The 14,525-nt window shown below is 43.5% G+C and overlaps 1 protein-coding gene across 1 annotated transcript in view; it reads left to right on the forward strand.

Moving 5' to 3' along the window:
* fbn3 (fibrillin 3) overlaps positions 1-14,525 on the forward strand; it is a 67,405-nt gene that overhangs the window by 40,746 nt on the left and 12,134 nt on the right. Inside the window, exons 10-40 of the mRNA XM_023400069.2 lie at positions 1,572-1,724; positions 2,864-3,079; positions 3,205-3,348; positions 3,640-3,759; positions 3,933-4,058; positions 4,150-4,272; positions 4,840-5,115; positions 5,240-5,293; positions 5,397-5,522; positions 6,083-6,208; positions 6,498-6,617; positions 7,674-7,811; positions 8,241-8,291; positions 8,491-8,616; positions 8,747-8,974; positions 9,293-9,418; positions 9,517-9,645; positions 9,843-9,968; positions 10,267-10,392; positions 10,578-10,700; positions 10,894-11,019; positions 11,247-11,372; positions 11,744-11,866; positions 12,018-12,140; positions 12,240-12,365; positions 12,477-12,599; positions 12,927-13,049; positions 13,519-13,680; positions 13,903-13,971; positions 14,120-14,245; positions 14,380-14,505. Coding sequence (XP_023255837.1) covers positions 1,572-1,724; positions 2,864-3,079; positions 3,205-3,348; positions 3,640-3,759; positions 3,933-4,058; positions 4,150-4,272; positions 4,840-5,115; positions 5,240-5,293; positions 5,397-5,522; positions 6,083-6,208; positions 6,498-6,617; positions 7,674-7,811; positions 8,241-8,291; positions 8,491-8,616; positions 8,747-8,974; positions 9,293-9,418; positions 9,517-9,645; positions 9,843-9,968; positions 10,267-10,392; positions 10,578-10,700; positions 10,894-11,019; positions 11,247-11,372; positions 11,744-11,866; positions 12,018-12,140; positions 12,240-12,365; positions 12,477-12,599; positions 12,927-13,049; positions 13,519-13,680; positions 13,903-13,971; positions 14,120-14,245; positions 14,380-14,505 — 4,110 coding nt within the window. The remainder of the gene's footprint in view (positions 1-1,571; positions 1,725-2,863; positions 3,080-3,204; positions 3,349-3,639; positions 3,760-3,932; positions 4,059-4,149; positions 4,273-4,839; positions 5,116-5,239; positions 5,294-5,396; positions 5,523-6,082; positions 6,209-6,497; positions 6,618-7,673; positions 7,812-8,240; positions 8,292-8,490; positions 8,617-8,746; positions 8,975-9,292; positions 9,419-9,516; positions 9,646-9,842; positions 9,969-10,266; positions 10,393-10,577; positions 10,701-10,893; positions 11,020-11,246; positions 11,373-11,743; positions 11,867-12,017; positions 12,141-12,239; positions 12,366-12,476; positions 12,600-12,926; positions 13,050-13,518; positions 13,681-13,902; positions 13,972-14,119; positions 14,246-14,379; positions 14,506-14,525) is intronic.

Genomic DNA, 14,525 nt, shown 5'->3' on the forward strand with positions numbered 1-14,525 from the left:
GCGGGATGTACTGTACTGTGGTGAAGTAGGCCAGTGGGAGCTGTTGGGGGGCCTGACAGTAATCAGAGCCTAATGCCCTGTCACACGGTGGAAGCTTGAAAAAAACACAAGACCTGTCCAGTCAGTCTGTAAAAACACCTCACCAAATGAAAGCATATGCTTGTGTAGTGGAGCAATACTGGTGAGCAAACCAAGGTCTGGATCCAATTTAAGTCATCATCATCCTCATCAGCAACCGCCCCCCCCTTCTCCCCTCCTTTCTCCTCCATCATACCACCAGCTCAGTCATTCCTATGGGATGTTTTTGGTGTTGCGTTATGTGTATATGCGTATATGTATGTGTGTGTGTGTGTGTGTATCCATTTGTACAAACAAATGTGTGTGCCTGTGTATATATAAGGGAATGCATATCTGTCTGTGTATGTACAAGTGAAGGCGTGTGTGTGTGTGTACTGTACTCTGTGTGCTCCCAGACTCAGCACAGCCCCTCATGTTCTATCTAATTGGCAAGAATTGCTCCACATGGAACTGATTAATTCCAGACTGCTGGCTCATTAGTGAGTTAATCGACTTGTGTTCCTCCCTCCTCCCCCCACACCCCACCTCCCTTTAGTCTGCTTTTCCCTTTTCTCCCACTTTTTTCTGTATATTCACTTAAAATTCTCCTACACATGCATCCTCTCTCTCTATCTCTCTCTCTCTCTGTGGCCCTGGTTCTCTCTCTCTCTCTCTCTCTATCTCCCTCTTTTTTTTTTCTTCTCTTGGTGTTTTTCTTGAATACCCAGAAACCCCCCGTTCACCCACTCCATTTACTCCTCACACATGATCTTTGAACCCCAGGCCCCTCTCCTGCCCCATTGACCCTGACCTGGCAAACTGTAACAAATAAGACCCCCTTTTTGGAGGCCCTTCAGATGCCTGCAGTTAGTCGAGACCCCAAGCAACCTTTCCCACTGCTAACCCATTAAAGAAGCTTCCTCTTCAGCCACCATGGAGAGGGCAGGACAGCCTTCTAACGTACTGCACTGTTGATTTTAGATGGTTTATTACCTGTAACCTTTTCCCATGTATAATATAATGTTACAACATAACACCAGGCTGAAAAGCTGTGTTTCACTGCCCTCTTTTGTTGAAAGTTTCAAATCTGTTGCACCTCTGACCGAACATACCTCAGTGATATCACAGTGTACTGACACAACCTGGCGTATACTCTTACATCACTGCAGCAAGGTGTGACGTTAAACCACTGGAGGTCAGCAGTCTGTGAAGTAGTTGTTTAAGATTTTATTCAGGTAACAGTGTAGCAAATCTATCAAAGCTATCCAATCTAAATAAGAAAATAAAATAATATTTTTTTTGTGTCAACTTATTCTTATATATAATTATTATACTTTACCTGTCATGATGTTCTATTTGGTCTAGCAACTCTATATACACTAGTGTTTATGAATTTTAACTCATAGTGTTGTTTTCCAGGTCTGCTGACTCATTTGTATGCTCATACTTCAGAACAGTAGAGCATTTGCTTGTCCAGTCCTCTCATTGTGTCCATGTGTCTCCTCCTCTTTCAGACCAGCGTGTGGGCACCTGTTTCTCTGCTCTGGCTAATGGCCGCTGTGCTGCGGAGCTGAGCGGTCAATACACCAAGATGCAGTGTTGCTGTGACACGGGACGCTGCTGGGCTTTGGGACAGATCCCTGAGATGTGCCCAGTCAGGGGTTCTGGTGAGTAAACATAAAAACAAAGAAAGATACTGGGGACAGAAGATATGTGCAGATCACATTTCCCAGTTGTTGACAACCAAACTTAAGCCCACCAACATCTGTGTTGTTGCAAACAAAAAGACGGATATGAGCGAAAAATTAGGACAAAACATCCATCACCTTCCTCCTCTGCTGACAAAAAACTGGCAGTCCCCACAATACATTGTCTGTGATTTGGCATGAGCGCAGGCAGTAAATAAAGCCATGACTGCATAAATGGTTCTCAAGCCAAATGAATTTAACACAGTAATACTAGACAAGACTGACATTGTTAGAGAGAGGCTGCTTTGAGTTTGTGTGAGTGTCATGACAAGAGAGGCCAGGGCATCCACTCAGACTGATGAGCATGATGTCATGAGCACAAACCAAACAGAGAAAGATGGAAAAGATTTGTGTGAAGATAATGACCCATCATCTCCTAAGTCAAGCTGGAATTGGGAAAACTCTTCCTCTGCGTGAGACAGTGTGATCCATAACTGATGTGTTACAGAATGTTCTGTTTCTTTCTCTGGCCCCACCAAAAGATGGGTGTGTTTGATTTATTGTGACTGTCCAAAACATACAGACAAACAAACATACTATAAATAGACACACACACCTGCATACATAAATCATACATACAGACATACAAAAAAACATACAATAGACTTATTGTAACTACATGCCAAAGGAGAGCAGAGCAGGTAATTATTTGCACACATTTTTCTCTTATTACTTGGTCAGGCTTTGCTCCAGTCAAAGCATATCTGAAACCAGTAAAACTCTTACAGTAGACAGTCAGCTTTGTAACCGACTTCAACAAGAGAACATCAAAATTTACTGCAAGGTGCAATGGCCGGTTCCAGAGGTTCCAGAGTTCCAGGAAACACTGAGTACATACACTGTAGGACCTCTAATGGGTAGGCTGATCTGGAGTACTTGTTGAGTCTGAATTACTGTTCTAATCTAAATTGTTTAAACACAAAATCTTTTTTTGGCACAACTTGGGGCCTGATGAATATATTTTAGCTCAGTTCCATCTGGCTGGTAACAAATGAATCATAACCTACAGCAGTCCGCAAACACTGACTTGTTCCCTGTGATCTCTGTTTCTCTTGTAGACGAGTTCAGGCGTCTGTGTATTGTGGGTGTTCCCCAGGGACACGGTCTCCCTCATGGTTACCCCAACGGACACTTCCCCAGCAACGGCAATGGTTTCAACTACGGTCCCAAGTTCCCCGGTGTACCCAACGGTAATGGTAACGGAGGCATCGGTGGCAACGGTGGAGGAGGCTTTGGAGGCAATGGAGGAGGACTTCTGACTCACCAACACATAGGTGAGTCTTTAAATGTGACATTAGATGCAAAGGTTAATTTCTAGAGTTAGAATAGATAAGTTCTGCATTGTATTTTTGTGTGTCTGCTGTGTTTTGATAATCCCCCCCCGTGTGTGTATTCTCAGGCACTGTTTCTGTGAACGACTCCATTGATGTATGCAAACATTTTACCAACCTCTGCCTTAATGGACGCTGCATTCCCACACCCACAAGCTACCGCTGTGAATGCAACATGGGCTACAGACAGGATGTTCGTGGGGAGTGTATCGGTAGGAAACATGCTCACACACACATTGTTAACTGTATAATGTTGCTCAGTTCTCACTAATCTCTCTGAGCCATATGGGCAGCGACTATGTGATAGTGCCACAGATAATAGTTTGCACTGCACTGCCATCTTCTGCCGATATAGGGAACAAGTGTTGGTTGACGCCTGCGGGAGAAGTCTGCTAAAATGTGAATTGTGTTTCTTTGTGATGTGTTGTGTGTGTTTAAACCCATTCACTGTGACAGTCAGGAGAGGTCGTGGTTTCTTGTTGACTTTATTTTTTTCCCTCCAGATGTGGAAGAGTGTGTGAGTAATCCATGTATCAATGGAGACTGTGTCAACACAGCTGGATCGTACCACTGCAAGTGCCACGAGGGCTACCTGGGAACACCTACCAAACAAGCCTGTATTGGTACGTCTGATTTTCAACCTGTTTTACTGTAATCAAGATTTTTCTTTAACACTACTTTAGTACGCACGTATTACTAAACCGGTTAAGAAGCATTTAACTAAAGCTTAAATGCACAACTCAACATGATTTGTGTTTAAAAGACAATTGATTAAGCCCTGCTCTCCTCCCCTCAGATATCGATGAGTGTATTGTGAATGGAGTGATGTGTCGCAACGGCCGCTGTGTCAACACAGAGGGAAGCTTTCAATGTATCTGCAATGCTGGCTTTGAGCTCACTCCTGATGGGAAGAACTGCATTGGTAAGGAACCAGCACATGACCAGGTTGAACCTCAACATGAACTTTCACCTTTACAAATTTGAGCTAATTCCTATTCTCTCGCCTTCTCCAGATCACGATGAATGTGCAACCACCAACATGTGTCTCAACGGCATGTGCATCAATGAGGACGGCAGCTTTAAGTGTATCTGCAAGCCTGGCTTTGCACTAGCACCTAACGGACGCTACTGTACTGGTATGTATGATTTATAATGTACAAACACAGACCTCAAAACTTGGGCCAGAGTCAAACAGACTGCTTCAACACAGTGTTGACAGATTTGGTGTTCTCTGAAATCCTGCAGACCCCTTTTTGAACCCATTTGTGCACAGTTTTGTTTCAGAAATCAGGCTTTTTGAAACATCCCCAGGGTGCTATTAGGCGCAGTCCAGAAAAAGATAGATAGATTAATTTTTGAGTCTCTGTTGAGAGATTTTGTCTGGAAGCTTCGAGAGTAGCTGTCATTCCATTGCGGTCACACCATAACGCAGACAGCACAGGTGCACAGCCCAAATATAACACATACCAATCTCCCCATGACCTGATTCCTCATTTCTATGCCGTATTTTCAGTTAGCTGTGAGTTAGCTGTAGGATCAGTGAAAATATAGTCCTATGACAGCACAAACCTACATAACATGAATGAAATCTGTTTCTGTAGATACTTCCATATTTACTTCCTCAATCTACTAATTCAAATGGATCATTCTGTAAACATATGAACTGACATGTGATGGTTAATAATCTGCCCTCTCTTCATCAGACATCGATGAGTGTCAGACACCCGGCATTTGCATGAACGGCCGCTGCATCAACTCTGAGGGCTCCTTCCGCTGCGAGTGCCCACCAGGCCTGGCTATTGACGTAGATGGGAGAGTGTGTGTGGACACACACATGAGGACCACCTGCTACGGCGCCATAAAGATGGGCACATGCTCGCGTCCATTCCCTGGTGCAGTGACCAAGTCTGAGTGCTGCTGTGCCAATCCTGAACATGGCTTTGGAGAGCCTTGCCAACCCTGCCCTTCCAGAAACTCAGGTAACATCTTTGATTTGCTTTAGACTGTCTATTTCAGTTCTTTGTTATTTTTTCATTTTGTGAAAGTGAAATAAATAAAAAAATAAATCCAGCTCATTAAATGTGTTTTCTTCTCATCTTTCAGCTGAGTTCCAGGCTGTGTGCAGCAGTGGCATTGGCATTACAGCTGATGGCAGAGGTGAGTATGTTGCTCATGAATGTGAATTCTCCCACTGTGTTGTTAAGAAGTGCTCATGTCATCATTTATCTACATCTGCTGGATAATACCTCACTTCTTCTAGACATCAACGAGTGTGCCCTGGACCCGGACATTTGTCAGAACGGCATTTGTGAGAACCTGAGAGGAAGCTACCGCTGTATCTGTAACATCGGCTACGAGTCTGACACCAGTGGCAAGAACTGCGTTGGTGGGTGGATTTAATGACGCTCTGGTTTACAAAAACACACACACACACACACACACACACACACACACACACACACACACACACACACACACACACACACAGTATCGACCTCAGTGCAAAGTTAGCCATGTATCTATTTTAAAGTGAATCTATGTAGCCTTTTGTTAATATTGGCCACAAGTTAAAACAATAGTCCAACAGTAGAGAAGACTCTTCAGTCTTCCATAATTTACTCAATAATGTTGATTATACAGCAGTTTGCTGACATTAGCTTTACTTAAGCCACCATAAGCTACTAGTCATACAAGACCAAGGAGCACTGCAGCAGCAAAAGCACTGAGTGTATTGAATTGAGCCGGTGTGCTCATTAAACTGATTCAAGATGCCATTTGTGATAGAATGTATTGTTTTTTCTCTCAAATTCCACAGTCTCACTTTACAGGACGGTGCTGATGGTTGAGAAATGTACTCCTCTAATTAGAAATGACATAGATAAACATTACTCCTGAGTGTTTTCTAAATTGATGTAATGATCATGCTGACCTCTTTTCTCCCCTCAGACATCAATGAGTGTCTGGTGAACCGTCTGCTCTGTGACAATGGTCTCTGCAGAAACACTCCTGGCTCCTACACCTGCTCCTGCCCTAAAGGATTTGTCTTCAAACCTGACTCAGAGACGTGCGAAGGTGAGCACGCACACACACACACACACACACACAAAAACACACACATTCTCTCTGACACCCCAACACACTCACATGTTTGCTCTGCTTCCCATGTGTTATTTTCACCAACAAATCAAGGTCATTATAAGGTGACATTATTACCAGATGTGTTGCATTTAGTTTCAAGTAAACATGCAGCTCATGGGAAGAAGGCACAAACGTTGTGTTCATAACTGCCAAGTGGTGATGATGATCCATTTCAATCAGCCTCTGAGCCCTGATCTCAGGTGTTCACTTGCACATGTTCCAGATATCAACGAATGCGAGTCCAGCCCGTGCATCAATGGAGCGTGTCGCAACGTGGCCGGGTCCTTCAACTGCGAATGCACCCACGGCAGCAAGCTGGACTCCACCAACACCATCTGCGTGGGTAAGAAATCCATCCTCCCACATGTCTGCCGCAAATTAGAGCAGCACCACAGGGTCCTAGAAACAGCTTGTGTCTGATAATGATTGCACCCTGAGACATGAACGTCAATGGGAAACAATTGGTGCAAGAGTCCTTTTGTCTTATCATTTTAAATCGAGGTTTACTCTCCACTTTTGTAAATAAACAGTGAGGTGGTTCAGGTTTCCAGGAGCCATCCAGAGACATTATTATCCTCAGATGTTGGGAAAAACACAGATGATTTATTAGATAAATACTTGCATGCATGGCCTTGGTTCACATGGAGATTGGTTTACTTCATAGAGATCTGCCGCAGATTCAGATTGACGTGTGGTATGTAAGACTCTCTTGCTGAGGTTAAATATTCCACTTGTTTGGAGGTTTGTTATTTTCGGGGAAATCATTCTGAGAAAGCTACATGCTAATACAGAATACAGATGTTATTGTAACTGAAAGGGAGAATGAGTCATTACAAAAACACTCATGCATATTGCATGAGCTGGCTCTGTCAGAGGTCTTCAAATTCCTCTGCTTTGGTTCATTTCTGTTTTATGTTTTAGATCCCATCACTTCGTGGGGGGAAGAAAGGGAATGTAAACTGTGGCTTTGTGTTTGGGTGGTGTTGTTGTTTTGGAGAGAAGGTGTCATTGTTATGACTGTACACTCGTTCAGTTCATTAGGAATGCAGTAGCATAGGATTAAATGTAACAGCACATGAGCTTTACTCAGCCTGTAGCCACAGACACAAGTTTCATGGCAGTAAAAAGAGTTGAAGGTGACATGTTGATTGTTTTTGTGTTGTATTTTGTTGCCATAGTTAAAGATTTTGACCACTAGTGGTGCTATGTAGCTATGTTTTGATGAGAAAATCTCTGTTTTGTTTGTATCTAGTGCTCTATTTGCACACGCACAAGGAAAAATATTCAGTGAAACTGACTTTGCAAATGTTTTATGCATTTGATATTATGCCACAAGGATGCAGACATTCCACAGGGTCCCTTTAATCAAGTCTTCTCTGCTGTGACTTTGGTTCAACAGATAGTATGAAGAGTACGTGCTGGCTGACAAAACAGGACAACCGCTGTGAAGTCAACATCAACGGAGCCACACTAAAGTCTGAGTGCTGCTCCACACTGGGAGCCGCTTGGGGCAGCCCCTGTGAACCCTGCGAGATCGGTCAGTTCAATCACACACAGTCATAAAATATGGGTTCCTTAAGTCTGATACCAATGTTTTGAATTGAAGCCATTAAGATTTTGTGCCATGGCAGATTTCAACGTTTAACAACAAAATTCAGCATGGAAAGAAATGTTTTTAGGAAAGAAGCAATTCAATTCAAGGGGAAGACTGAAAGTATTACTGCTTTTAAATTATGAGCTATTTTGCAATTGCTGACTTTAAGTGCAATACGTTAATAACTCATGAGCACCAGAATAAGGAAGGAGATAAAACATTATTTTCCACATTCGTTTTTGGCAGCTTTGGTCACCATACTGTGAACGTGACTGGACCAAATCAATCAAATATTAACTAAAAGTCAATAGTTTGGCATTAGAATACATTAAATGTTTTTTTCACATCTCTCAATCTTCTCATGCTCCTCAGACACCGCCTGTTCTCGAGGATTTGCTCGTATGAAGGGCCTTGTCTGTGAAGGTAAGAATATTTGATCTATATCCAACATCAACACCCATGGAGTAATTTCATCTTTTTGTCCTTCTAACGTGCCCTAATGTTCTCCCTTATTTGTTAGTGTGTGTGTGTGTGTGTGTGTGTGTGTGTGTGCGTGTGTGTGTGTGTGTTTGTGTGTCTCACCTTGTAATCACGGTTCTTAAAATTGTCCCTGTCCCTGTAGACATTAATGAGTGTGAGGTGTTCCCTGGAGTGTGTACAAACGGCCGCTGTGTGAACACCCAGGGCTCATTCCGCTGTGAGTGTGCTGAGGGTCTCACCTTGGACAGTACTGGACGCACATGTGTGGGTAAGAAAACGTACATTATATCAGCTGATTAAACAGTTACTTCCAGTGGCTGTCAACACACTTCACTATAAGGCCAAAATTTAAAACAGAGGTGACTTTTTAAAAAAGTTTATTTTACCAACTTTTCCAGATATGCGTAGTGAGCAGTGCTACCTTAAGTGGCATGAGGATGAGTGTGGCGCGCCACTGCCAGGGAGATATCGCGTGGACATGTGCTGCTGTTCAGTGGGTGCTGCCTGGGGTATTGACTGTGAGGAGTGTCCCAAACCAGACACACCTGAGTACAAAGCCGTCTGCCCCAGAGGGCCCGGCTTCGCCAACAGAGGAGATATTCTTACCGGCAGGGCGTTCTACAAAGGTATGGCGATTCTCAGCTTCCTGGACATGGGCACATCCATCCAATTTGTCATGCTGTATGTATCAGATCAGATATGAAGAAGAACATCTACAATACTCATGTAAACTATATGAAAACTGTATTATTTTGACCACATCATCGTTATTAGTGGCCATCCACACAATCACACTGAAACTGCATTGAAGTCATCAACATGGTGTAACGCCAATTCATCTTAGTGGATTTGGATAGTGTTGTCAAATGGATGATGTCTGTAGATATACTTTAGTGTCTGTGTCTGTACGATGTGAGTATTAATGACCATTGTCTGTCTCTCAGATGTGAACGAGTGTAAGGTGTTCCAGGGTCTGTGCACTTACGGTACTTGCCGAAATACCATCGGCAGTTTCAAGTGTCGCTGCAACAACGGCTTCGCTCTGACGGCTGAAGAGAGGAACTGCACAGGTGTGAGAGAGGGGCAGATTTACTATTCATGAAGTATCTCTGTCACACTTAGAGAGCACTTAGCGAGCTTTCTTTTTCTTTGTATCATTGTGTTTCAGACATTGATGAGTGCCGCATCTCCCCCGACTTGTGCGGTCATGGTACCTGCGTCAACACACCCGGCAGCTTTGAGTGCGAGTGCTTCGAGGGCTACGAGAGCGGCTTCATGATGATGAAGAACTGCATGGGTGAGTTGGAAGCACATTCATACACACAAATACACAATTTCAAAGGAAACACTCCATTTGAATAAATACCCACAATGTGAAATCACAGTCCAGTTCACTTCTCTGTTCTTTCCTTTTTTTTAATTCTTTTTTTTTCCCCCTTTTGCTTCTGTTCTCCCTCCTCATCCCTCCTTCCTTCTCCTCCTCTCTGCTGACAGACATTGACGAGTGTGAGAGAAACCCCCTGTTGTGTCGTGGAGGAACCTGTCTGAACACAGAGGGGAGTTATGAGTGTGAATGTCCCACCGGACACTCGCTCAGCACCGATGGCTCTGCCTGTGAAGGTTGGTCATATATCATACAGCATACACACATATGTATTCACACACACAGGCTCCCTGGGTGTTATATATCATTCTCAGCACATCCAAAAGCAAGTGCACTCATAACATCAGTCATGTCCCAAAAAAGAAAAGTAGCTTTCGCACCTCTCTTGTTGATCTTTTCTCTTTGGCTCACGTAATGTCGCTGACAAGGTTCAAGCCTTGAATAATTATAAACCCATTCTCCAGCTGAGGAAAGAGTGTTGTTTTTCATTCCTACCCCGAGGTACAATACATTTCTATTTGTTTGTCGGTTCAGATGTGAATGAGTGCCAGCTGAGTGACAACTTGTGCAAGAACGGCCAGTGTGTCAACATGCCAGGAACCTACCAGTGCACCTGTGACACTGGTTACCAGGCCACGCCAGACCGACAGGGCTGCGTTGGTGAGTGGGATACAAAAATACAAGTTTGCTTACACGCAAGCCAGCACACTGTTGACGGTTGATCTTGTAGTGTATTCAACTATTGTGAGTCTGACACTTATGTTTGTAATTATCAAAATGTGTCTGTTTTCACTGAGACAGAGACCTGAATGTCTAAACTGTAACTGTGACTTCTCTCGTTTCAGATATTGATGAATGCACCATTATGAACGGAGGCTGTGAGACCCACTGCACCAACTCGGAGGGAAGCTACGAGTGCAGCTGCAGTGAGGGCTACGCTCTCATGCCTGATCTCAGGACCTGTGCAGGTAATAAAACACAGGACATGTACAGTTTGTCTGTATTTCAGGCAGTTCTTTACGCAGAAAAAAAGTATTATTAAAAGTTTAAACAAAGCAATCATATGAAAATAAACAGTAAAATATTCATATCTTTCTGTCTGGTCTTCTACAGTGTTTCCACCTATATAACACTTAAATGTATTTCTCTTGTTTCTATTAGATATTGATGAGTGTGAGGAGACACCTGATATCTGTGATGGAGGCCAGTGCACCAACATTCCCGGGGAATATCGCTGTCTGTGTTACGATGGCTTCATGGCGTCCATGGACATGAGGACCTGTATCGGTGAGAGGAGAAACACATGCTGACATCTTTATCTTTTTACATTTGCCTTTTTTTTTTTTTTTCTGTCTGCCACATGAATGTATTCACTCAGTCTCTGATCTAATATGTTTTTCTGCTTGTCCAGCTTCCTATGGGACTTTCTCTGTCAGTGTCAATATCTGTCACCTTATCTCCAAGGCCAGAACATTCACGTACTATCTGTGTCTGTCCATCCCTGTCTTGCCCAGATGTGAACGAGTGTGATTTGAACCCAAACATCTGTCTCCACGGCGACTGTGAGAACACCAAAGGCTCCTTCATCTGCCACTGTCAGCTGGGATACTTTGTCAAGAAGGGATCCACGGGCTGCACAGGTGCACATGCACACACAGACACACATACGAATACCGGGGGCTGAGCTGTCGCTGAGAGGTCTGGGCCTCTGCGTGTCCATATCCGCATCTGAGAGTTGAGACAGGTCATTCATGCATACAGTAGTTCCAGGTCTACGTTTTAGAAGTGAATGATTTATTTATACTTTACCATATCTGGAGACCAGGAACAGAATTAGAATTGCAGTGGGTAGTAAAAAAGCAAAGTTGCGATGTCCTTAAACAAAGGAGCATTTCACTCCAGCAAACTAAAGTATTATATTCTTTTGTTATTCAGGCTGCCACGGGAAATTATTTGAAAAAAAAGTTTTTACTGTGTCTCCATTGGCTAATTTATCTCCACATCCCTCCAGATATTGATGAGTGTGAGATCGGGGCTCATAACTGCGACATGCATGCTGCCTGCATCAATGTTCCTGGAAGCTTTAAATGTCGCTGTCGAGACGGCTGGTCGGGAGACGGCATCAAGTGTGTGGGTGAGTACGTCTTCAGATTATCTCAGCTGTGATGTGATTTGAAGATTTGCCGTGCAAGACTTGTCTAAAAGAGAAAATACAGGAGCAAAATTGTCTCCTGAACCCTAGAATATGTGTTGATTTAAGTCTATTTTTTTCTCACTGCCTTTAGATCAGGATGAGTGTTCTGCAGAGGATCACAACTGTAACCCCAACGCCGACTGTGTCAACACACCAGGATCCTACAGGTGTACATGCAAAGAGGGCTTTAATGGAGATGGCTTTTCATGCTCTGGTAAGGCTGTCAGAACTTTCTAAGTATAGTAGCTATTGTGCGTGCAGTGAGGTTCATGCCCGCAGAGTTTTTATAATCCACTGATCCGATCTGTTTCAGACATGGATGAGTGTGCAGACAACGTGAACCTGTGTGAGAACGGCCAGTGTCTGAACGCTCCGGGCGGCTACCGCTGCGAGTGTGAGATGGGCTTCACACCTACAGAAGACAGCAAAGCCTGTCAAGGTGCTGAACTCATTCCGTCCCATTTCGTTCTCTCCTTTTATTCTCCGGTTCTTTTTTCATTCAGGTATTGTTACAAAAATTTTTTCCCTTTCTTTGTCGCCTTTGCCACAGACATTGATGAGTGTAATTTCCAGAACATCTGTGTGTTTGGAACGTGCCAGAACCTTCCAGGGATGTTCCGCTGTGTGTGTGATGATGGTTACGAACTGGACCGCAGCGGCGGAAACTGCACTGGTCAGTAACTGTATCTCTAGAAAGAACACTTGGCTGAGTGTCTTTGTCAGTAATAAAATTCATTCATGAATCATTTTACTATTCATAATTCTTAGACCAAAGATCTACTGTAGTCATCTGTTTATTCCCTTGATTCTTACTCATTGTGCAGCTTAACTCTCAATTCAACCGCAGTTACTTTGTGGTATAAACAAGATTTTAGTCATTTTGAGTGGATACATTATTTTTGGCTTCTGTGTTTAGCAGAATATAAAGTAGTACATTGAGAAAGATGACTGTTATCTGGTGTGTTGTTGCTGAGCTTCTGCGTGTCGCTGTAAACCACAGACATCAACGAGTGTGCGGACCCCGTGAACTGCATCAACGGCCTGTGTGTGAACACTCCAGGGAGCTACCTGTGTAACTGCCCAGCTGACTTTGAGCTCAACCCCACTGGAGTGGGCTGCGTGGGTGAGTCACACGGAGCTGACAGGTTTAACAAATAATGAGCTTTTAATGAAGAACTCCATGTTGTCCTCAATGAGTGATACAGTGTGGGACGAGAGATGAATGAATGAATGAATGAATGAATGAATAAGAAATATAGAATAGACTAGTCTTTCATACTTTTAACTGTAAGAGGTGGGTATTCACTTACAGTGCCACCATGAGGCCAATGAATATAATTTTAGTACATTTTGGTTAGTTTGATATTTCGTCCCTATGCCATTAACAGTGTGACCATCCAATATAAATGAATAGAATGAGTACAATACATCAGTATGTTTTTTAACATGAGAGCATAGTGAGGAGATGCAATGGTAGCATCCAAATGTATATCTGAAAAATATTTAGTAGGAGCAAGCCAAACAGTTTTTGCACTCACAACATCCTGTTACATTAAAGCGTCTTTATACGAGTGAATATGTATTTTTCCCAGACACCCGTGTTGGCAACTGCTTCCTGGATGTCCTTGCACGTGGTGATGGAGGAATCTCCTGCAGTGCCGAGATTGGAGTCGGAGTGACCCGAGCGTCTTGTTGCTGCTCCCTGGGAGGAGCCTGGGGAAACCCCTGTGAACTGTGCCCCGCCCCCAACTCCAGTATGTACAACACGAGCTCGAACAAACGATTACTCATAACATGTACTGCAAAGTGCACATCTATATGTTACAGTTAAAATGCTCAGATGAGTTGTTACCTTTAGGTCTTAGCAACATTTATTTATTACTTTTCATGTTTACTTTTTAGTTTTTATGCCCTTGCTTCCACTATGAAATGGAAAGTGAAGCTAACTTGCTGTAATTGCTCTTTCTTGTCTGTAGCGGAGTATAAGACTCTTTGTCCCGGAGGAGAGGGATTCAGACCCAACCCCATCACTGTCATCCTGGAAGGTAAACCACCCAGCCTTCTCTGTTTACCTGTAGCACCGAAACACTAAACTTGAGTCTCTTTTTCAGAATTGTACTATCAATCTACCATACACTCTACCATAAAATCAATACATCCGTGACATCTATGGATCTAACCATTATTTTCTAGATATCGATGAGTGCCAGGAGCTGCCAGGTCTCTGCCAGGGTGGAAACTGTGTCAACACCTTTGGCAGTTTCCAGTGTGAGTGTCCAGCAGGCTACTATCTCAATGAGGAGACTCGCATCTGTGAGGGTAAGGACTGAAAGACAAGTCGCACTCAATAACTCTTAGTAGCTCAGTCAAACGGTACTGACTAAAAAATATGTTGTCACCGTCTCCTCACTTCAGTTTTTTTACATTCTCCGTCGTCATATCATTATGTGCAGATATTGATGAGTGCACAACTCACATTGGGATCTGCGGACCTGGTACCTGCTACAACACTCTGGGCAACTACACCTGTGTGTGTCCACCTGAGTACATGCAAGTGAATGGAGGAAACAACTGCATGGGTGAGTGTGAGAGACGTCTC

This window comes from Seriola lalandi, unplaced genomic scaffold, assembly GCF_002814215.2.
Source record: "Seriola lalandi dorsalis isolate HSWRI2012SDOR001 ecotype SW California unplaced genomic scaffold, Sedor1 jcf7180002052130, whole genome shotgun sequence".
Classification (NCBI taxonomy): Eukaryota; Metazoa; Chordata; class Actinopteri; order Carangiformes; family Carangidae; genus Seriola; species Seriola lalandi.